Raw genomic sequence first — 25,134 nt, forward strand, 5'->3', positions numbered from 1 at the left:
CTAGCATTTGTTTCCCAATCTATATCCGGGAAGTTAAAATCTCCCATGATCATACAGTTCCTATTAGTATTTACCTCCTTAAAAACATTAAAGAGCTCTCTATCCATATCCAGGCTAGATCCCGGCGGTCTATAGCACACCCCAATCACTATCCCAGGGGACGCTCTAGTAGTTTTCTTCCCCAATGTGACCATTGCCCTAACAGACTCCGTATTATCCATTGCATTGCTAGTTATTTTGTTACTTTTCACCTCATTATTGATATACAATGCTACTCCCCCACCTTTACCTTTGTATCGGTCTCTCCTAAACAGCACATACCCTTCCATACCTGTACTCCAGTCATGGCTACCATTTCACCATGTTTCGGTTATTCCTACGATATCCGGTTTCAATTCTCGGACCAGGAGCTCTAGTTCCTCCATTTTGTTACCTAAGCTGCTCGCATTGGTGAACAAACATCCTAATTTTTGCTGTTTGGCTCCTCTCACCCAACTTGGTAGGGACACAGTACTACCAGTATGACCTGTCGGTCTAGTATCCGTCCCCCCCTTCTTCCTTATACCTAACCGTCCCCCTCTGGCTATATCTGTTATACTGTTGTTCTCACTCTCAACGTATAAATTTGGCGTGGAGAGTACCTGGACCTCTCCCAGCCGTCTCCCCCCTGAGTGCCTCAGCCTGTTCTTTTAAAACTCTTGGCTACAAGTTATTCAGATCTGCTGGTCTACAAATGTCTGTAGCTCCTGTTTAACATCCTCCTGAGTGACTGTTGAAATGGAAAATACTTCATCATCACTTGGCTTTTACCTAAAGATGGAAGTATTTATTGAACACTTCTGCCCTTTCTGCATTACTACTGACAGTTCTATCATTTCCAATCATCAGGAGTAACAGAAAGCACAAGTCCTCTCTGCAGTAATGCTTCCCTACTGTTTTTTCCCCTTTCCCTTTCTTTTAACCACATATGAGAATACTCAAAGAATCTGCTTACAACATGGTTGCTCCCAAATCTGTTTACAAGAATGGGTTCAGTTTGCAAAACATGGTTAAGATCCAGTTTATACTACAAATCAAGCTTAGAACATCATCAGATTTAAACACATTATATTCGTAACAGGGGTCAGTGACAACATGGTTGTAAACAGGTTCCCTGCACAGCTGTATTTGTAGTGTAGGCAGGGTCAGATTTCTTATTAGTTCACCAGAGTCCTAGTCTTCCCAATCAGGATACAACTATAAATCGATGGGGATTATTGGTATCTTTTGGGGGGAGGGATAGCTCAGTGGTTTGAGCATTGGCCTGCTAAACCCAGAATTCTGAGTTCAATCCTTGAGGGGGCCACTTAGGGATTTGGGGCAAAAATCAGTACTTGGTCCTGCTAGTGAAGGCAGGGGGCTGGACTCAATGACCTTTCAAGGTCCCTTCCAGTTCTAGGAGATATACCTATCTCCAATTATTATTATATTATATTGAAGGGGGAAGGGGAGAGAACCTGCATACCCACAGTGACCAAATTAGTTGAGAAATAAGTAACTGTGAAAACTTTTCACCTGAAAGCAATTATGAAAAGAGCCATCCTCCTCCTCACAGTTGATCTGTATTAAGGAGATGAGGTGATAACCACCATGAAACCATTTCCTTTTACAGTGATGCTATTACAGATTCCACATAATCAATACCTCAATTGCAATCATGCAGGAACGTACCAGTGGAAGCTGCCCACATTCCACTCTGCCATAATCCTGTAAACACTAAATCCCCAAGTTGCTCTTTACTTCCAAACCTGCCCAGATGATAATCACAGATTTCCAAGACAAAGGGTACCAATTTGTAATATTTGAAGGTTATAAATAGTAGTAGTAGTTTCTGTGACGATCAAGCTCTTCCTTTTCAGCCAGTTTAGATTCCAGCTTTTATATATACAAATCTTATTCATGACAAAAAATGTATATACATATCCTCAGTGCACTGGAACTAATATTATTTACTGCTTTATATAATACCCCTCGGTATAATATGTCGTACTCTAACAGGAAAATACACACAGGGATAATCCTACTTTAAGACATTTTCTTGTGGTGTAGGTTAAGACAACTAATGCGCTCCTACAAATAAATGAGAATCAGTGTATCAGTGAATAAATTATTTTTATGCATCTATGGAAGTTTGGATTTATTTATGTATATGCCCACCTACAAAAACAAATGGGTCTGCACCCTCATTCTGATTGCTTCAGATAGCTCTGCTCATTAAAACAAGAGCTGGTTTGTGCCAGTGAAGTCTCTCTATTTGGGCCCTGATCATGTAATTGACTGCATGCAGATATTACTCCATGTGGATGCAAGGGTGTAAGAACAATCTAAAAGGAATAAGGTGAGCTACCATGTACCAAGTCCACCTGCTCCTATCAGCAAGTACCTTATGTCTAACGGTATCAGTCTCTGTTAAATCTAATGGTGTTCATGTGGACGCCGATGTCAATTGCCCTGATGCTATCAGGGACCAATGAGACCAACACCATCTCCACACCACATCCTGGTCTGATGTCCAACTGATTTATGTCTGAGCAATGAAGAATGTCAAATGCTACTTGAGTTGGCTTGCTATCATTTGATCAAAAAACTCCCTACCTCCAGAAAGGGCTGTAAGTAACAAGGTTGTTAAAGTCAAACACTTTTTTGAGTAAGAACCACATCATTTTTAAGATTTGCCAGCAGCTTGCTTGCCATTAGGGAAATGATGACAAATTCTATCAATAAAGGACCCAGGCACTATGAATGGGGGGCGGGGTGTGTGGAAGAAAAAAAACATCACCGATGAGACACAAACTGGGGGAGTGGTAAATAATGAAGAGGACAGTATTGGAGTATTGTGTCCAGTTTTGGCCTCCCCTCCCCACTACAGAAATGATGTGGACAAACTGGAGAGAGTCCAGCTGAGGACAACAAAAATGATTAGGGGATTGGGGCATATGATTTAAGAGGAGAGGCTGAGGGAACTGGGCTTATTTAGTCTGGAGAAGAGTGAGGGGGGATTTGATAGCAGCCTTCAACTACCTCAAGGGGGGTTCCAAAGAAGATGGAGCTAGGCTGTTCTCAGTGGTGGCAGATTACAGAACAAGGAGCAGTGGGCTCAAGTTGCAGTGGGGGAGGTCTAGGTTGGATATTAGGAAACACTTTCGCTAGGAGGTTGGTGAAGCACTGGAATGGGTTACCTAGGGAGGTTGTGAAATCGCCATCCTTACAGGTTTTTAAGGCCCAGCTTGACTAAGGCCTGGCTGGGATGATTTAGTTGGGGCTGGTCCTGCTTAGAGCAGGGGATTGGACTAGATGACGACCTGAGGCCTCTTCCAACCCTAATTTTCTATGATTCTATGACAGGTCACTGATTCAGAGTGATCTGGATCGTCTGGTAAGCTAGGTGCAAGCGAATAATGTGTGTTTTAGTACAGCTAAAAGTAAATGTATTCATCTAGAAGCAAAGAATGCAGACCACACTTACATGATGCAGACTCTACCCAAGGAAGCAGTGACTGAAAAAGATTCAGGGATCATAGTGGATAATCAGCTGAACACAAACTCCCAGTGTGATGCTGTAGGCCAGGAGTCGGCAACCTACGGCACGCATGCCAAAGGCAGCACGCGAGCCGATTTTTACTGGCACACTGCTGCCAACCAGGGTCCTGGCTGCCGGCGCCACTCAGCCCGCTGCCTGCCTGGGTGAACAGAAACCTAGACCGGCAGTGGGCTGAGGGGTCTGACGGCCAGGACCCCCACTGCCGTTCTGGGGTTCCGTCTGCCGGCCCCTTGCCAGCCGGGGTCCTGGCCCCGCTCAGCCCGCTGCTGGCCTGAATGGACGTAACCCCCGACTGGCAGCGGGCTGAGCAGGGCCGGCAGCCGGGACCCCAGCTGGCAGGGGACGGAACCCCAGACTGGCAGTGGGCTGTGGCTCGGTGAGCTACTGGTCTGGGGTTCCATCTGCCGCCTGTGCTGCCAGTCTGGGATCCTGGACGCCGGCGCTGCTCATCCCACTGCTGGCCTGGGTGAATGGAACCCCAGGCCGGCAGCGGGCGGAACAGGGCCAATGGCCATGATCCCGGCTGGCAGGAGCCAGTGGACAGAAGCTCAGACCGGCAGCCCAGCTCAGCTCGCTGCTGGTCTGGGGTTCTGGCTGCTGGCCCCTTGTCAGCCGGGGTCTCGGCCCCGCTCATCCCGCTGCCGGCCTGGATGAACAGACCCCGGGCTGGCAGAGGGCTGAGTGGGGTCGGCCGATGGAACCCCAGACCGGTGGCAGGCTGAGTGGCTCAGTGCGCTGCCAGTCTGGGGTTGGGTCCCGGATGCTGGCCTCACTCCCCTCGCTGCTGGCCTGGATGGACGGAACCCTGGGCCAGCCGCGGGCTGAGTGGGGCTGGCGGCTGGGACCCGGGACCCCAGCTGGCAGGGGCTGGCCGACAGAACCCCAGACTGGCAGCGCGGGTGGCAGACGGAACCCCAGACTGGCAGCGCGGGTGGCCACTCAGCCCACTGCGGGTCTGCGGTTCTGTCCGCCGGCCCATGCCAGCCAGGGTCCCTGCCGCCGGCCCCACTCAGCCAGCTGCCAGTCTGGGGTTCTGTCGTGGGGCCTCTGTAAATGTAAAATTTATCACCAGCACGTGAAATCTTAGATTACTGAAGACTTGGCACGCCACTTCTCAAAGGTTGCTGCCCCCTGTTGTAGCCAAAAGAACCAATGTGATCCTAGGATGCATAAATAGGTGACTCTATTCTTACTTGAGAGAGAGGTTATTTTATGTCTGTATTTGGCACTGCTGTCAGTGCTGTTGGCCTGCTGTGCCCGGTTCTGGTGCCCACAATTCAAGAAGGATGTTGATAAATTGGAGAGGGTTCAGAGAAGAGCCATGAGAATGATTAAAGGATTAGAAAACCTGCCTCACATTGATAAGCTAAATAGAGTGAGCTCCTAATCTAACAAAGAGGAAGAAAAGGGATGACTTGATTACAGTATATAAATATCTACATGGGGAACAAATATTTAACAACAGGCTCTTCAATTTAAGTAGAGGAAGGTTAACACGATCCAATGGCTGGCAGTTGAATCTAGGCATATTCAGACTGGAAATAAGGTATAATTTTTTAATGCTGACAAAAATTAAACTTCGGGGCAATTTATCAAGGGTCGTAGAGGATTTTCCATCACTGACAATTTTTAAATCAATATTGGATATTTTCCTAAAAAGATCTGCTCTAGGAATTATTTTGGGGAAGGCTCTATGGCTTGTGTTTTATACAGGATGTCAGACTAGATGATCACAATGATCCCTTCTGGGCTTGGAATCTATGACTATGAGAGGAGAAATGGGGGGCCTGGGTCCATCTCACAGATGAATATTGCTTCCCATAAGCCCGCATAAGTCAAAATCACAGAATATTCAAGTTTTCTTATATCCCTCTGTTGAGGCTACTTTTGTTTTCCTGTGTAAGGGAATCCTCCTCCTTCAAGTGTCCCAATTGGCTATCATAATTCTAAGCAACTCAAAGCCTTCAAGATTGCATCTAAAACACCAGGGGATACAATAAAAATGGCAACAGCATGCAGTTTCAGAAAGGTGATGGAAACACATCAGACACTTATGCTTATGCCTATTTCTTGTAAAGCCTAAACGTGTTACTATTTCATCATATTTGTTAAGTACCTGGAGCAAGGAAGCTGCTGTGCTTAAGTCAGATTTCCCATTTTAGTTTTCAGATGGCATCCAGTTACAGTAAGTGCATAATGGCTAACACAGAGACAAAGTGAAGCCTATAACAGCTTCCCATGACCTAAAGTGGAATCTGCTCCAGATCAAATTTAAGCTTATTTTCCAGTGGGCACTCATCCAGACCACAAAAACCACCACAGTTCAGACTGCTGCTGTGTAGCTTCAGTGTCCAAGGTTTTACAGTTTCATAACATTTACTCTTCACATAAAACAATTTATACACTATATTCAAAGCAAAATCCTGGTATTATTAAAACAGTGTTAATTTTAAAATTTCAAAGCCTACAAGCATCAGAAAATTCAGGGTTAAGGTTCCCTTGGCAGCCTTATACCCTGGCCTCCTGTAGCTACACGTTATGATAAAGTCTTCCATTACATGACCCCATAGCACTGGGCTCTGAGACACATGCTTATCATACAGCAATTTTTCTACTCCCGGAGAAATAATTTTTCACTAGATTTAATTTCAGTCAATGTGTTTCCGAGTGTAAGACGATTACTTGTGGGTAAGAAAGAATTCCCCCACCCCATATATAGTGTATTGAAATCTTTTCTGCAACATGGGCAGGGGACTACACATGGACCAATGGTCAGATCCAGTATTTATTTATTTACATTTATTACACACGAAGACATGCATCGCATACAGACATAGGCATACATGCACATTTGTTTTACATGCAAAAAACCCAGCAAGGAATCTTATATCATGTTTTCATCTCCAATTTATTTAGTTCTATTAGGTTATATTAGCTAAGGTGCAGAGGCTCTAGTACAGAATAGTAAGGCAGGGTACTTCGAATATGTATTTCAGATATGACTAAATAAGAAATTACAGTTTATATGACCTCTCATGGTATTTAACAATATAAGTGATCTAAAACATAGTCTATGTGTGTGACACATGCACAAAGGTGCAGAGTTATGGTTAAACACTATCTTAATTATACATTCCTTGATTTTGACAGCTTGATTTTGCAGCCTTAGTATGGCAATAATGTAGAAGGCCATAGCTACCTGTTGTGGGACATTTGTATTCAGATCCTGTATTTGCTACTTCTTTTGGCTGAAACACCTATGGGGCAGATTCTCACGAGCATACAGCCATCCTTACTAGCATAAAGGTGGGGGGAGCGCACAAGGACCCTCCGCCCCAGCACAGGGACCTGTCAGAATGCAGGTTGGGGACTGCAGGGACTTGTCTCAATGCACTCCAGGCAGGGGACTCACATGGCCCCAAACTCCCTTCTCACTGGCCCACATAGTGGGACAAACATGCAATAGGGCTTACACTGTACTAGGAGTATGATGTCCTCACGTGCATTAGAGAGTTCCCGAAGGTATTCTACATCCATAGACTAGTAGCTATTCATCATCATGAAGGCAAAATGCTTGCCAGAGTTCCTCCAGGGCTGGTCCTGCTGTACCCTGCCCCCCCTCAATGGAGGCCAGTGTGCAATAAGCATCATAGATACCTTTATGTTTTACCTAGAATCTAATGAATGCGACTCCTGGGTGATGGAGCCATTAGTGCAAAGATTCACATATCTTCTTTGGGAACTAACAGGAATATAAATGAAAGAATAATTTTTCATTTTCTGTTTCTCATGATTTTAAGTGTACACCTGGAATACATGTATATTAGTAACATCTCAAAATGTTCTTACATTAGCACTACCGGCCGATCAAAAAGTTCATCACAATCATGTCAATACTTTAGATCTGATTTATTTGCATCCTGCGGGAGTTGTTGGATTGGGGGAGGGGATAGCTCAGTGGTTTGAACATTGGCCTGCTAAACCCAGGGTTGTGAGTTCAATCCTTGAGGGGGCCATTTAGGGATCTGGGGCAAAAGTCTGTCTGGGGATTGGTCCTGCTTTGAGCAGGGGGTTGGACTAGATGGCCTCCTGAGGTCCCTTCCAACCCTGATATTCTATGATTTCAAGAACTATGTTACTAGCATTCAGAAGATATTTAAAACATACATTTTGAGTGTTTACTTTAAATGAAAACAAAATTTGGAGTACCACTATGTCCCTAGTGTGGTATAATATATATATGAATGATGGTCATATACAATTTTCTTTAGATTGTGAAGCATCACATTCTGACATTTAATCATAATTCCCTGCAGTCATCTGCTCTGAATCATTTAAGCACAGATTATTAAGAAGATAATTTGGGTGTTAGAGATTTGAAGCTATTTTGCATGTAAAGTGCTAGTCACTGAAGTCATAGAAACTGGATGTAATTATTTTATAAAAAATTGTCAGGAAATTTATAGGGCTTTGCTCTGACTAGATCTATTTAAATACACAGCCTTCTAAGATGGATCTGAACTATGCATAATATTCGGCCTGTGGCATGTCAGAAAGGCATATGGGTGTATACTGCCATAAACGAGAATCTGGACAGGCTCAGGTTGCAAGAGGCAAACTGCATATCCTACTCCAATGCAGGCACCTGCCCCAGAGAGGATTTATTCTTAGGCAGCAGGTGGCAGTACCACATTACTCTCCCCCCACTATTGCACTTTATCCAGAGCTCCACAGAAACCCCGCTGATGGAGACTGAATGTGGTATGTATTGAATAAGTTTGTTTCACCACTGTCTTGACCCAACCCACTTCCTGGGCAGTGCCAGCTGGCTACAGCTCAGCTAGCTGAGCTGAAGTTGTAGGTGGCTTGTGCACTGTACTCTCCCACCAAACAGATTTTCCACTGCCACAGCTTGATCTTGCTGGTTTATGCCATACTTAGCATTCGTAGCATATTGTAACAGCTCACAATGTGTTATGGGACTCACCAGTTGAGAAGTTCCTGAGGTGAAGGACAAAACCCCTTACTGCTAACATTTAATAAACTTCTGAAGTAAAACAGAACCCTGAAGTAGTTACGACACAGCTAAGTGTCAGGAAACTAGAACAGCAATATCCAAAACCAAAACCCTATGACAGCATAAAACAGTTATCCCCATTGCAAGGGGAAGAGAATATTAAATTCCAAACAGAAAAGAGCTGAGAATATGCCACAGCAACAGCTATACCATTCTCACCAAGGTCATGTGTCATAACTGTCACAGTTCGGGGCAATTGCACTTGTATTCCCCCTCTGTGGTCCCTGGCTCCTAAGCCATCACCTCTTTTGGGTGGAGATCCGTCTCTCCCTCTCCCCTCTGGGGATTTTCCACACTGTACAGTTCCCTGCCTACACTTATCTCCAGCAAGCCAGGCTGCCTAAACAAGCCAGTGTGTGTGCTTTGCTTTCTCTGTAAAGGCTATGAACAACATAATTGCCAGCAGTTATGAGCTACCTCACAGCTCTTTATAAGCAAGAACATTTATTCTGAAGATGAAAGCATTACAGAGAAAACATATAAAACTAAAGTTTCCTATACACATGCTAAAAGATGACCAGAGGTCACTCATCACTCTTATGGAGGGCCAAAGTCCTTCCAACCCTTCCAAGGAAGGATTGGGGACTCCCTTGGACAGAGGGTCCTGTCCACTTACTGGATCAGACAGAAGGCCCTGAGTCCTTAAACATAGGTCATCTATCCAAAAGTCCTTCGTCTGTTGGTCTCTGGAGAATCCAGTTTGAACCAGCACATGTGAGCCTCTCCAGGTGGCAGCCCTTCTTTGAACGTGTTAAAGCCTGAGTGAATTTTCCCAATCATCCCACGCTGTTCTTAGTTCCTGGAGGAGCTGTCGTCACCCTCTCCCATGGAATTACACATCATCCCTGGCCCACAATGATACATACACTTAATATAGGAAGATCTCCCAAAGATATTGCAGGAAATTGCTATATCTATCCATATCTGGGGGTCAGTCCAACACAAGGAACAGAGACAGCCAAACAAAATAATACCACTGTCTAGCACTTACATAGCACTTTTCATAAGTAGATCACAAAGGAGAACACTGGCTCAGTTTCTTGATAACATCCAAAATACTGTTGACAGCGCTTGTGCACAGAAGAAACACAAGTCTGCTTTGTGAGCAATAATGACAACTATGAGGAGCAGCAAACACGCCACCATATAAGTAGCTGTTTTCAGAAGTAGCAGCAGCTGTACAATCAGAAAGCCACAGTCATTCAGAAATAACAGCTATCAATAGATACTAGGGTTGTTGATTAATCGCAGTTAACTCGCTTGATTAACTCAAAAGAATTAATCGCGATTAGATTAATCGCACTGTTAAACAATAAAATACCAACTGAAATTTATTAAATATTTTTGATGTTTTCTACATTTTCAAATGTATCTATTTCAATTACGACACAGAATACAAAGTCTACAGTGCTCACTTTATATTATTTTTTATTACAAATACTTGCACTGTAAAAATGATAAAAGAAATAGTATTTTTCAACTCACCTCATACAAGTACTGTAGTGCAAGCTCTATCATGAAAGCGCAACTTACAAATGTAGGCTTTTTGTTAGGTAACTGCACTCAAAAAGAAAACAATGTAAAACTTTAGAGCCTACAAGTCCACTCCGTCTATTTCTTGTTCAGCCAATCGCTAAGAGAAATGTTTGTTTACATTTATTGGAGATAATGCTGCCCACTTCTTCATTACAATGTCACCTGAAAGTGAGAACAGGCATTCACATGGCACTGTTGTACTTGACATTGCAAGATATTTATGTGCCAGATGCGCTAAAGATTCATATGGCTCTTCATGCTTTAGCCATCATTCCAGAGGACATGCTTCTATGCTGATGACGCTTGTTAAAAAAATAATGTGTTAACCAAATTTGTGACTGAACTCCTTGGGAGAGACTTGTATGTCTCCTGCTGTTTTACCCGCATTCTGGCCATATATTTCATGTTATAGCAGTCTCAGATGATGACCCAGCACATGTTTATTTTAAGAACACTTTCACTGCAAATTTGACAAAATGCAAAGAAGATACCAATGTGAAACTTCTAATGATAGCTACAGCACTCAACTCAAGATTTAAGAATCTAAAGTGCCTTCCAAAATTTGAGAGGAATGAGGTGTGGAGCATGCTTTCAGAAATCTTAAAAGAGCAACACACTGATGTGGAAACTACAGAACCCAAACCACCAAACAGTAAATCAACCTTCAGCTGGTGACATCTGACTCATGATGATGAAAATGAACATGCGTCGGTCTACACTGCTTTGGATGGTTATCAAGCAGAATCTGTCATCAGTATGGACGCATGTCCCCTGGAATGGGGGTGAAGCATGAAGGGACATATGAATCTTTAGTGCATCTGGCATGTAAATATCTTGCGACCCCAGGCACAACAGTGCCATGCAAACACTTGCTCTCACTTTCAGATGACAATGTAAACAAGAAGCATGCAGCATTATCTTCTGCAAATGTAAACAAACTTGTTTGCCTGAGTAACTGGCTGAACAAGAAATAGGACTGATTGGACTAGTAGGCTTTAAAGTTTTACATTGTTTTATTTTTGAATGCAGGGGTTTTTGTACATAATTCTATATTTGTAAGTTCAACTTTCATGATAAAGAGATCACACTACAGTACCTGTATGAGGTGAATTGAAAAATACTATTTCTTTTGTTTATCATTTTTACAGTGCAAATATTTGTAATAAAAATAGAGTACTGTACATTTTGTATTCTGTGTTGTAATTGAAATCAGTATATTTGAAAATGTAGAAAACATCCAAAATATTTTTAAAAATGAATCGCACAATTTAAAAAACGAACCGTGCTTGATCACACTGTTAAACAATACTAGAATACCATTTATTTAATCGCTTGACAGCCCCAATAGATACCACTAAAAGGCAAAATAATTCCAACTTTTGTCATCTACCTTGATCTCCATACAAGACATTGTTTTGTTTTTCTTATAATTGGTTGTATTAGTTGATAGGTTTTTTCTAGTTGGTATCATGTTTTATTAGCATTTGATTTTCAAAATAAGGGAAGGTGTAACAACAGCGACTCCAATCCATATTACTGACCCATGTGACAGAGTTAGTAAGCTTTTGTAATTCTGATCCGCGTGAGATGGTTAAGTGAGGAAACAAAGACCTGCATGCCCACGTAACACAATTTATTACACAGGTAGATCTCTGTTTTAGAGATGTGAAAACTGAAGTGCAGAGATTCAGTGACTTGCCCAAGTTGTCACAGAATGTGTGGCAGACATGAAAACAGCAATCACATCTGAATCCCACTCCTGTGTCGCTACTACAATACCATAAATTCTTTCCAGGAGCCTCTAGACTATGTAATTCTTCAGCTCATCTATTGAGGCTTGAGTGCAATTAAACTGCTTTGTTAACAGCCATTTTGGATCAAGCTACTGTGCTATAGGCAGTGACTTCATTTCAATAACCGAACTACATCAGCAGAATTTTAAGTTCTACAGTAAAAGTAACCACAACTGTGTTTTAAGTGTGAATATTGATACCAGTTTTTAGGGCCACATTTTTATAAATAGGTACAGGCAATTGCACATGCTGCAATATGCATACACTCATTACGAGTGCAATCACAGTAACTGCACATGCAAGTAACAAAGTACACCTCGAACAAGCCAGCTGCACATATAATTGCATGTCCCCTTTTCTAAATATCTTGTTCATGTTATACATAAATGTGTACAACTTAGTATTGTATATGAAACATTTATTCTTTTCAGAGCACAATTCTTACAAAAATGTAAACCAAATTATTTTTTGGATTGAAAGAACTCTCCCCCCACCCCTGCATTATAAAATATCCATATTTGATCTAAGTTATTTTCCCATCAATTAATTTTCATATTAGACACTCAAATGTTAGAATAAACTAAGAGACAACACTAAACCTGGGATATTGAAAATAACTGGATTTGTCTTTAAAAGCAGCAAAGAGTCTTGTGGCACCTTATAGGCTAACAGACGTACTGGAGCATGAGCTTTCATGGGTGAATACTCACTTCGTCGGATGCAACGATTTGTCTTGAACTTCATTATGAAATGGGCTGAAAAAAACTTGAGTGAAAAAAAAAAGTATCCCCGCTTGTGATATTAGCTGACTATCTTAACTACCTGGAGACCACGGCGATGAAGAAGGTTTTTGTGATATGGGTACTTGCCCACCAGAGAAATACGAGGAATCATAAGCGAGGCCTCCAACTTATTTTGCACGGGTGAGTGACTAGTTTCAATAAATGACATGCAAGAGTGAAAGGCTTCAAATTCCATTATCTTAGTTATTCAGTCCTCAAAAATTCTCTAATTATAATTTAAAACATATATGCGAAGCTCTGATTAAAAAGATACATATTCTCTGATTAAAAACAACCTTGTTTAATAGTAGTCTTATTTGAGATTGCTGGGATCCACCCACTCAGCATTAGAGGGACTGCTGGCAGAGTGACCGCCTGAGCCTTCCATATTTCAACAAGATGGAAAAATACCCAGAGCTACATTTAACTTTAGGCACATCAGAATCCAAAAGAAAACAACTCAAGTGATTAAAAAATCTATTTAAAATTAGCATGAGTTAAATCACAGTAGGATGTGACAGAGCTAATGTGTACCTATACTCATGGATTGCAGTAGCTGTGAAGACAGCATTTGACTTAAAGATATGGATTAGTAAACCGTAAGTCATGCCCTGCAGTGCTGTACTATTGAAGTAACACATATCTTGTTTGGTTTTATGCCTCTATGATCACAGCAGAATCCCTAGTATGAGTCCACTGAAGTCGCAACAAATATGGGCCCCCTTATGATTACAAACAAGGCCAGGGTTTAAATTACACTAAGATCCTACATTTACACCACCACTATTTCCGTCTTCCTTATTGCACAAAAACATAGGTTAGAATATCTTACAGTATGCCCCAAGGCCAATGGTCATAATAAGATATAATGGAATGCTGTCCCATAATGTATACTACTAACACCAGTAAATTTTCCTAAGCTGTATTTGTGCAACTGATTAATTTATTACCTGAGCTTTAAGATCAGTCTTTCATATCTAGACATCAAAAGGTGTGTGCACCAGATGTAGACTCATCTGAATCACTTAGATTATATTTTTTCCATAAAAAATTATCATTTTGTTTCCAAAGAGAACTTTCATGAACTTCTTTCTTTTTTGTCAAAGCAACAGGAGGTGCTCTTTCACACAACTCCTCTATGACTGCCATGTCTGTGAGCTTTCTGAGACTCTCATCATTCTGCTCATCCAGCACATCCCAGAAGTCTTTTGGTCGTTCTTTTGCTTTTTCTGCAGGCCCTGAAAGAGATCTTGGCAGCTCTGTAGGCCTGTTTCCATTACTTTTGAAGAGGTCATTGAGAACAGAGGTGTCTCCTAGTAAGTCTACAAAAGAGTTTTTCTTGTAAGTCTGAGTTTCTCTCTCTCTGTTTTCTGACTGAGACAGGGATCTTTTTCTTGGAGATTCTGTCCCCTCTGAGTCCTGCTGTCCTTTAGTGATATTTACAGAGCACACTTCAATTATTTCTGATTTACTGCTTACTGAGTCAGTTACCATAAAATCTTTGAATGGTTGACTGTTTCTCCCACTGATGCTATTTTGGGTATTGACAGTGGACAACTGTTTATCTTTTGAATTAAGGCACACAGCATCTTGTATGCAGAAATCATTGTGAAACTGTTTTGCTTCTCCTTTGTGTCTTTTTTGGCTACATATTTCTGCAGTCACGAAGGGAGGATCTTTAGCTGAAGGACCAGACCTTGATTGTCCACATTTTATCATGGCTCTTCTCTTTCTACGACGACTTGTATACACCTCTTCTTCCTCACACCCATCTGAAACATGTACTGGAACTGTGACTGGAAATAGGTCCTCTAACTCTGGATACTTTCCAGCATAAAAATCTCTCAACATTTTCTGTCGTGCTTCTGAAGTGGCTTTTGCAATATATTCTGCAAGTTCTTCAACTGAAGCCATGTTAAAGTGGGATACCATTTCTTCAAACTGTTTCCTATAGCCAACAATAAAGAAAAACAATTATCTTGTCTTAAATTTTTTTTTAAAAGGCACAGAGTATAAAATAAAGCTACAATCAATTCATTCAGTTTAATTGGCTTATATAACACAAACCTAGAAGAGAACTGAAAGTCATACCCTTATTGGTAATAGTACTAGTTCTGATTTCAATCACAAGGAAAAGACCAAGAGCAAAATATTCAAAGTTGCCAAAGTGACACAGGTCTTGTCTACATCATGGTGGGGTAATAAGCTCTACATGGGCGTGCTTTCCAAAGTGCACTAACGTGTTGCTGATTAATAGGTCCCGTAGACCCTGCTGGTGTGCCTTAACTCAGCACTGTTTTAAACAGCTCTAGGTGAAACCACACTATGGAAACTTTAGCATGCACCAGCATGCTACAGGGTCTACAGGGACCAATTAATGCACAACACATTAGTGCATTTTAGAAATCACAATGCTGGAGAGAACATTTCCCCCACGTGCAGACAAGCCCTTAGTAGTCCAATTTTAAAAAGTGACTTAGGCACTCAGGAGCCTAACCTTTATTGAAAGGCAATGGGACTGAGGCCCAGTCCTATATCTAAAATGTAGATCGACCTAACTAAATCATTCAAGGGTATGAAAAATGCACATCCTTGAGAGATGTTGTTAAGCCAGCCTAAGACACAGTGTCCACATCACAAGGTTGCCAGAAGAATCCTTCTGTCAACCTAGCTACTGCCTCTCAAGGGGGTGGATTTATTACACTGCTGGAAAAACTCCTTCTGCCACTGAAGCAAGTGTCCACACCACACTGCTGCAGCTATGTCACTGTAGTGCTTGTAGCATAGACTTACTTTTAGGCACGTAAGGGCCAGATTTTTAAAGGTATTTAGACACTGAAGATTCATAAAGGCACCTAGTGGGATTTTCAAAAGTGCCTAACACCCACTGAACCAAAATCATTTAAAAAAAATAATCTCACTTGAAAAGTTGAAGGCATAATTTATGGCATACCACTATGTGTCACATTAAACTTGGGAGTAAAATGTTCCTGGCAGGCTCTTAACATGTACAGATGAGAGTTCTAATACTACACTGCCAATGGCTCAGATATCAAGTGCTACAATAACACACTGCTATGTTCTTCCGCCCAATTCCAGAACAGAGAGTAACTTAAAATCTCGAATATTAAAAAGGTCTCTGACTAAACTGGACACATGCAATACATTTGCTATAGATTTGATCCTTGGAACTAAAGCTTGAAACTAGCTCAACTCCTTTGGGTGCAGATGGTAAGCAGCCATTTTTGCAGGCTTCTGAGAGAGTTCAGCTCTGGGAACAGAGAGCAAGCTCAGATACAGAGGCCCATTAGGAACTTCTCACAACTCTTAAAATGTTGGGCTGCAGCTCATGGAGAATCATTGGGCTATCCAGAAATTACTGAAATGTTCCTTTAGCAATGAGTTCCTTTCAATGCTTGGATTTTAACATTCACAGTTAATTTGGGAGAGGAAGTGGGATAACATTTTGCTAGATACTGGTAAGGGTATAAATAGTTTATGGTTTGATATCTACCTTACTTAAATTCCTCCCCTCATGAGAGCGAAGGAGAGAGAACTAAAACTAGATTATAATTTGATAAAATATACTGTATGGTGATAAGGCAGGAGACATACATATAGTTCTAAAAACAAAACACTAAGTCCAATGTTTGGGCAATTCATTAACAGAGCTCTAAAAGTGAAAAGTATCCTAAACTGGATATTTATTTTTACTCATTTAAAGAACAATAGAAAGAGATAAACCCATTTGTGCACTCAGTAATTCACACTGAAATGCTATCTGGTCTGATGGAGGGGAGCTTGGGTGAAAGATCTTACCAAATTAGAACAAAAACCATCCATGCTATTAGAAGTATGTATTGAGAATATAAGACAAAATCTTTATACTGAATTTTCAGACATAAAAATTGATGTTATAAACAAAATATTTTTTCAAAATTAAGTTATCTTAGAACATTGTGAACCTTTAAGGCCAGCCTATGTTTGTTTTGGATACAATACTTTAAACAATTTGACTTAAATAAACCTATAAGTACCAAAGGCCATGGAAATCCTAAATCATGGTAATAATGGACACAAAGAAATTAATTAATGCAAAGAATTAATGTAGTATTTATGGACTGCTGAACTCTGAGCTTACCTGGCTACAGTAACAACTTGGCTATTAATGTCTTGTAAAAAATAAGTAATTTTTTTTGGTAAGGAACTTCCTATTCTCACCAACACTTGTCTATACTTTCACACAGTTTTACCACCTTAGACAGTGGAGGAATAGAGAAACTTTAAAATCTTGTATTTACAGAAACCATAAGGAAAAGCCACGGGATTCAATCTCCTCTGCAATCTAAGCGGCTGCTGATGACCAAGTTGTGTGCAACAGGAACATTAATTAAAAAGTATATATAATGTTTCAAGACAACAAGCTATTTTGGAAGGAAAGCTGCATATAAAATATTTTAAGCTAAATATCCTGCAGTCAAGTTAAAACATGTTATGAATTCAACAGAAAACTTCAGGCGAGCAGGTATTAACATGCCTTACATAATTTGTGAGGCACAACAAAAAGCTGGGCGCATTCTATCTAGGAAGTTACATCTGCCACGACTTATTGTTCTTACATGCTTTTTTATTTTATTTCTAAAACTACAGTAGGGATTCTGAAGTAAGAAACACTTACTGATAAAATAGTTCTCCCAAAGTACTATAGTGCAAAGTAGCAACAAGGATTTTTCTAGGCTTATCTAGTAATCTAGTTTGCTGATACCTATGAAAGATTCACAGGCATGATGAGTATGATGTCATACTCATTTTCTTCCTTCTATCCCTCTATTGTTAGACAATAGACAGCTCAAGCTTGAGTGGTGGGAATAGTGAAAATGGTTTGAGTGGTAGCATACACACAAAGTAGAGAGAGTTTACATGTATTTTCTAAGGTTTATACTTAGTCTGGTTGAACACGTAATATTTTCCACAGACAGCAACATTGCATGCTTTCCACAGGCTGCTCAAACACTGTGTATCAACCCTAAACTGGAGGGACCATCTTTACGAATGACAAACAGTACAGTGCCCATACCCACCATTCAATCTTCGGCCTATCCACTGAGACTGCCCACAAGGGTGCCAATCAGAGTATTTTGGGGACATGGATACTTGACTCTTTTGGCACTGCAAGGAGATCATTAGTCCATTTCATGTAGATTGTATAATAGAAAGTAACTTACTGTCAGTACCACTCTGCATTGAACTTGAAGCAAAAGAATGAGGTGAAAAACTCCATTATTCTACTTCCAATCCCCTATCCATTCAGTCTCCTAAGTATTATTTAGAAATCCAAAGCATCAGACATCTTGAATATTTTTATTCACTAATATAGCTATATTTTAGTCAATTCAGCTTTAAATTCTGATATCCACTCTTCCAATGTACTTTAAAGCCCATGGGACCCAACTATTTTTTTCTCCTGAAACATTCCTTCTCCCCACCCCACCCCACGTAAACTATTTTGCCTTGGGAATTCCCTAAGATTCTCCATGCCATTAAACCTTCCCCATCTTAATTTTCTAAAATGAGGCTCAGAAAATGGGAGGGTTAAACCTTAAACTAGCATACTTAATACTGCAGCTGCAGTGTGGTCAGACCTGCTGACGGCAATTCCAGGCTGCAGAGCAGAACAGTCAATGGGCCCACATCCATGCACAAGCTGCGCCCGTGTGGATACGGGCCACCTGACATTTGGGCAGTGCTGCGCCTGTGCTGGCTGGTGCCCAGTGATCTGCAGGCTGTGCTGCTGGTGCACTCTTCTGGCACGGCCAGGGCTTCCACATGCCTGCCCAGTAGGATTGGGTGAGTTTGGGTGGTGGTGGTGGTGGTGGTGGAGGGTTTAAGGGTTCGGGCTCTGGGAGAGAGTGTGGGTGCGGGGGTGTGTGTGCAGGTTATGGGAGGGAGTTTGCGTGCGGCAGGGGATGCAGGGTGCAGGCTCTGGGAAGGAGTTTGGGTGCGGGGGGGGTGCGGGCTCTGGGAGGGAGTTTGGGTGAGGGTGGGGGTGCAGAGTGCAGGCTCTGGGAAGGAGTTTGGGTGCAGAAGGAGGTGTGGGGTGCAGGCTCTAGGCTGGGGCAGGGGGTTGGGGTGCAGGAAGGGGCCAAGGGGTCAGTGCTTACCTCAGGTAGCTCCCGAAAGTGGCCAGCACACCTCTCTAGCAGCGGCTCCTAGGCAGGGAGCCCAGGAGGTCTCTGCGTGCTGCTGCCTGCAGGCACCGCTCCCACAGCTCCCATTAGCTGCAGTTCCCGGCCAATGGGAGCTGTGGAGTCAGCGCTCAGGCTGGGGACAGTGCACGGAGACCCTCCTCCCAAGGGGCTGCACGGATGTGCCACCGGCCACTTCCAGGAGCAGTGCGGAGCAAGGGTGGGCAGGAAGCCTGCCTTAGCTTTGCTGCGCTGCAGGTGGTGGTTTCCTGGGGGCCCCGGGGCCTTTTAAACCACCTGGGCCCCTGGGCAATTGCCCTCTCTTCTCTCTCTCCTTCCCCCCCCCACGTCGGTTGGCCAGAGCATGCTTCTAGCAAAGTGCAGAACTATCAAGATCGCCATCCTTCAGAATACATACTAAGCTTCCTTTGCCCAGTCTTTGATGGCTATTCATGTTGAAGTCAGCGGTCCTGTGGGCAATTTTAAAAGAAAGATAGCATTTAACCCTGACTTCTCAGCCAAATTTATCTTAACAATAAAAACATCACACAGAATACGTTCTAATGGCCTAGATTGTGAGGGAGTCATAAATGAGCATATGTCCACTGCATTACCTATATCTAACTCATTGGCAAGTCAGTCACTTTGGTGTATACCTTTAGAAAGTTGAAATCTCCAGCCATTTAAAACTGAAAACAATCTTCAAGAATATGATTGTACCAGACTAGACCTTGAGTCTCAAACATATTGCTGTTGGTTCTTTTAGACTAAACACTTTCTATAAAATGCAGCAGGTTTGTAAAGAGGTCATCTTTTCTCCTAGCTGAGTACTAAATGCAGCCAACACTCCTGTTTTCCCTTCCCCATCCCCACAGTTGGGCCTCTTTTCAATAAAAGCTTGAGAGTTTCCAGCATGTAGCTCCAGCATCTCACACAAGTCTGTTTGCAACCAGCTACTGTTTTCCCCAAGATTATTTCCAGCCACTCTCAGCTTCGGTTGAATATTTGGCTGCACAATTTCATATTTTCAGATTTCTGTCCACAGATATTGGCACCATTCTAAATGGAAGGTTAAAACACAGGAACTAACAAGCCCTAAGAGGCCCTGGCTCTAATTTTACATGAAATAAGGCTGTTTTGCTTATTAATCATTTCTAAATCCATTTTCAAGGCTTTCAAAAATCTGAAGATGTAGTATCACTATCAGGCGAGACTATATAAGTGATACTCTGACACTTCACTTTAACTCTCTAAAAAAGATAGAGCTTTCCCAATCTAAATAGTTTATCCAAATATTCAGCTGCTCCACTTTTTCCTCTCCCCTCTCACACACACAAAAAACGATCAATTTTTAGAAGTACAAAACTAATAAGAGATTTAGTGAAAAAAATCTGTATTAAAATATTCTTAAGAGTTACATACACTGCACATTTTGCATATAACTGCAAAGAATCCCATGGGTAGGGTATATTTAAAAATTCACTATACATTTATCAAATATATTTAAAAAATGTCAATGCACGTAGGCTCATTTTCAAATTATTGGGAAAGACCTTTAAATAATTCAGACCAAGCTTCCAATTTCAGGTCAGCAGGGTGTTTGTGTTTTGTTTTAACCACTATGTAGATAATCTACTATTCAGTGTGGACAGTGAACCAGTCTGTTTCTGTTAAAAACAGAATTCAGAAGTTAACATATTTTGAACATCTACAACAGCATCTCTGTTTTAATATCGTTAGGAATATGTCATGGGCCTCTCCCAGTAGCAGCTATCCAGACTCCAACATTTACAGAAGGATGCTGCATCCCTTCTTCCATGGAGAAAACAGTTTGTACATCCTCAAACAATTTTACTGGCTCCCCACTTATTTCAGGATCCAATCTGATATTGACCTCCTTGTTTCTAAAATGCACTTGCTTCAGCTGATTTCATAAAATCTCTCTCAGCGCCTTGCTTAGTTAGCAGTGGCCTAATTCCTTTCCATTCCTGCATGCTCTTTGACCATTGTTACTATGAGAACTTTCTCCTCTGCAGTTCTTGCCATCTGCTACAATGTTCCTCTTTCTCTGCACTATTATAATTTAAATGTTGCTAATTAGTATTAAATAGTGAGGAGGGACAGGGTGGAGTGGAGTGGGGGATGGGGGGGGGGAAGAGAGAGAGAGAATGAACAAGAATGAGTCTTTTTCCAAACTGGGGATTTGCAGGGGAGCGAGATGTGGGAGGGTGGGGAAGAAGTAGTAAAGAAAAATATCCTGTTTTGAAAACTTGAATCTGTGTTTAAAAAAACAACAAAAAACAAACTTTTTAGTCCCTGTACAATCCCTCAGGTGAAAGACTAAATCTGGATAATACCACTAGCCAGTCTTCAATCCACGCTATAAAATCTCATTTTATACAATTTAATAAAATAAGCTGCAGTACTGTACAGTGCACATACCATGAATCCTGCTAGGATGACATCTGCAGAGATATGTAATGCATGACATGTTGATTCAACGTGTTGAAATGGTTTGCGGGTGGTTCCATTTGAGCTCAGCCTCAAGACTGATGGCTGTAAATTCCCATTTAAGTTTCAACAAGAACTGGAATATCAGATTTGTTTAAAGTCCAAAATTTTGATTTTCAGCAAGTCATTTATTTTATACATCCTGATTGGCAGTGAAATAGACTACTGTCTGGGTACATTCTCAAATTAGCAGGAAAAGGGAAATCTTTCAAAGCCTCACCCCCTCAAGGAGAAGACTACACCTTCCTTCCCTCCCACACGCTGGCACCTGCTGTTAAACACATTATAGATTCATCACTTGCCAAAATTCCATTTGTAAAATAAACACTGTTCAGATTTAAATAAAAAATTTAAAAAAAGAACTTCCTGTATCTGATTAAAAAAACGGAATGAATTTTTCCTTAAGTACATTTTCACAGCCAAGTCATAAACTACACCTGACAGACAGCAAATCACAACACCTTGCACATTTTTGAATGGTTTTAAATATTCACTTCCCTAAAATAGGTAACAGGTAACACTGCATTTTCCAAAAATTAGAACTTCAATCTCTTGTCAACATGACTGTTTGTTCCATAATGAGTTTTTAAAAAATAAGTGTTTACTTATTTAAAGAGTTACAGTCCTAGCTAGGGCACTGTAATAAGTAAAATCTTTAAACATTTCATCTCTATTTTGGAATAAGTGAAATTCAGACTTTTCAAAGTTAAAGACTGCTAAAAATATCATTTCAATACAATTTTTGCTAGTAAAGACCAACTTTTCACATATCAACAAGTTACTACCCTCTTTGTCGATTTAAAAGCAAGACAAACTGTGTGTTCTTTAAGTAAACAATTTATATAAAACCTACTACCTAAGATTTCAAACTACTTCACAAATTCTGGATGCACTAGGAGTGTTTCCATAGTTATGGAAGAGGTGAGCTTTGCACTTAAAGCAGGGATTCAACTTTTTTGTAATGTATGAAGAATATATTGCATCCTCCCGAAGCACTTAGTCTGAGTTAAAACGTCAGAGAATCTAAATGCGTAGAAGTACCCAAACAATCTTAAATCTACCTAGTAGTGACAGCATTAAAAATATGAAAAAAAAATCAAATACATTTTAAAAGTCAGTTTCTTCTAATCTGAGACACCCGGCACAAAACATGTATCAATTATAATTGCATAGATATTGCTTTCCCATCCTTTAACAATGTTTGGATTTCTTTTAAATCTAACCTTAACTCTTAATTTCATGGGTTTAAAATGTTTGTTTTGAGATTAATTAAATCCAGGAATTGTTTAAATTTTAAATGTACTAATAAGCACTTTCATCCTCAACTCCACATTAATAGTTTTTATCTGAGAATATTCACTGAATCTTAAGACCCTTGTGAGGAAGGTAGGAGGGTACTGATCTGCTTTTTTCAGATTAAGGAAAATACAGTTGTGTATGGCCACATGACTTGAGGGGCCACATCTGTAGTCCTTAATCAGGCAAAACTCCCATTTAAATTGCTGAGAGTTCTGACTAACAACTGCACAACTGGACCCATAAAAAACAAGATTCTAATTGCACATACTGCACAGTGTCTAAACTGTGGTTCTCAACCTATTTACCACAGTAGGCCACATATGCTGCTCACTATATGTTATGTGGGCCACACCCACACAATATATGTAATATCTTTATGGCCCTGAGGATGTCACATGGGCTGCAACTGTATGCTGACTGGGCCACAAGCAGCCTGCTGGCTGCAGATTGAGAACCACTGCTCTAAACCAAAGCAAAATGGACCAAAATCCTTTCCTGATGTGAAGCTATTGACTTTACACAAGTTACGGTGGAATTATTTTGGCCCTATAAATCCAGTTGGAGGTCCTCAAACTACCTCAATTTGAAATTTATCAAAATTGTCAACTTCCACAATATTAACTGAAACACAAAAACAACATGTGTGCTGTTTTAAGTAATTCACGTCTATATTTTAATTCAGCAAGTATGGCAAAAGTGTAGTGCTGTATAAGCTACTGTATAAAGGCAAAGTTTCCAATTACTTCTGCTCGTCACAGAATGTCATCAATAACCCAGCCCTGCCTTTTGCCCACCTGTGTCTGACTTAAGTTTACTTGACAAAACAAAAAAATTACACGACTTCCTAAAGTAAAGTTCTCTGTAATCTCTACTTCTTCCTCATCCTCCCACCTTACGAGTCTCACCTGCGAATGCTTTTGGGGGTCTCTCCAATCAAGAAGGTGGTTGCACCTATTCTGTGTACCTTTTTTTTCTTCTGAATTGCAGGATGTACAATACAAAGGTGAGACTGCTTACTGTTGTCACTTATTTGCTGTTCTCTCTTAATGTTCTTTTTTGCTGATATGGCTTCTTGGGTTTCCGTCTCTCTCTAACAAAAAGAGAAATAGAAAACATTATTTGTCCATATTTCATAGGGCTTTTTTCCAATATGTAGTAATTCTGTTCTGATCACTCTAATTTCACAATTAGCCATGGTGTAGCAGTTAGTTTGCTAGCCTGGGACTCAGGAGACTCAACATCAATTCCCTGACATGTCACAAACTTCCTGTGTGACTTTGAGCAAGTCACTGTCTCAGTTCCCCACCTGTAAAACTGGGATAATAGCACTTAGCAATAGCAGATAGTAGAATCTTTCACTAAATGCTAGTACAATGCCTGGCAAAATGGGGCCCCAATCTCAGTTGGAACCTGCATCATAATACGAAGAACCTATTCACACATTAAAATTATTGTAGTGACTCAAAAACATCCTCATTTCTTCCTGGCTTCATTTAGCAAGATTACATGGGCCATCTAAATTTCTATTTAGTTTCTGTTTATTAATGGTTTTGTTACATGTATACTTGCCCTGTGCAGAATTTTCAGTTACTTAATATCCAAGTTTGATTTTTAATCTATGATATTTTCCTCAATCAATTTTTATTTGATGCATGCCCATTTCCTGACTTCCATTGGACTGTTTGCAATGTTCTTAGACCCTAGGATCTCACATCTGTTCTCATTATATTACTTTGGCAAAATACAGACCCAACTTGCATGGATGGGGAGGCTCTGACAATGAAAATAAACAAATTAAGAGACCAAAGATTTAAACTTTTACTTTGGCAAGGTAAGTGCACAACTCCAATCATCATCAATGCTGCAGTGAACTCTTACATAGACTACCAATATTGAAGTCAAGGCTCTAAGTTAAAAAAACAAGGTCTTCAGTTCTCAAAAGGAATTTTATAATGATATTACTCAGCAAACAGACAAGTTATAAATAACACCTAATATATTCTAAATATTTTAAAAATATTATTGTGTATATGTTTAAATATTTACATATTGTATAATTATTGTTTGAATACAAATGGATATAGAGTTTTAATTTAAAAGGTGTAATACATTTTAAGAGAAAGCCTAAAGGTTGGCTTCAAAATAATTTATTTTGATGGGTCAGATATTTAAATGCAAAATATTTGCAGTAGAAAGAATGCTCTCAGTAAATGTCTAGTATTCATCTTTCTTCCTCAGGGAATCAGGAGTTATATTAAAATTATATAATTTAATTAACGCAAACAAACATAGCTGGTGTTCAGTACTAGTCTAGTCATGTCAATGTCTTCCTTAAAAGTACTTTATAACTCCCTAATTTTTCATCCATTTA

General features: G+C 40.7%; 1 protein-coding gene across 6 annotated transcripts in view; it reads right to left on the bottom strand.

The window, feature by feature from the left end:
* ERCC6L2 (ERCC excision repair 6 like 2) overlaps positions 1–25,134 on the bottom strand; it is a 142,326-nt gene that overhangs the window by 26,925 nt on the left and 90,267 nt on the right. For 4 of the 6 annotated variants that reach the window (XM_039544203.1, XM_039544199.1, XM_039544201.1 and 1 more), the window contains 2 exons: positions 23,669–23,853; positions 12,724–14,716 (listed from right to left, as the gene is read on the bottom strand). In XM_039544203.1, coding sequence (XP_039400137.1) covers positions 13,753–14,716; positions 23,669–23,853 — 1,149 coding nt within the window. In that variant the 3' untranslated portion in view covers positions 12,724–13,752. Of the gene's footprint in view, positions 1–12,723; positions 14,717–21,395; positions 21,541–23,668; positions 23,854–25,134 lie in introns of those variants that run through there. The other 2 variants (XR_005600313.1, XM_039544200.1) reach the window with 2 other exon arrangements.

Source organism: Mauremys reevesii, linkage group 6 (genome assembly GCF_016161935.1).
Source record: "Mauremys reevesii isolate NIE-2019 linkage group 6, ASM1616193v1, whole genome shotgun sequence".
Classification (NCBI taxonomy): domain Eukaryota; kingdom Metazoa; phylum Chordata; order Testudines; family Geoemydidae; genus Mauremys; species Mauremys reevesii.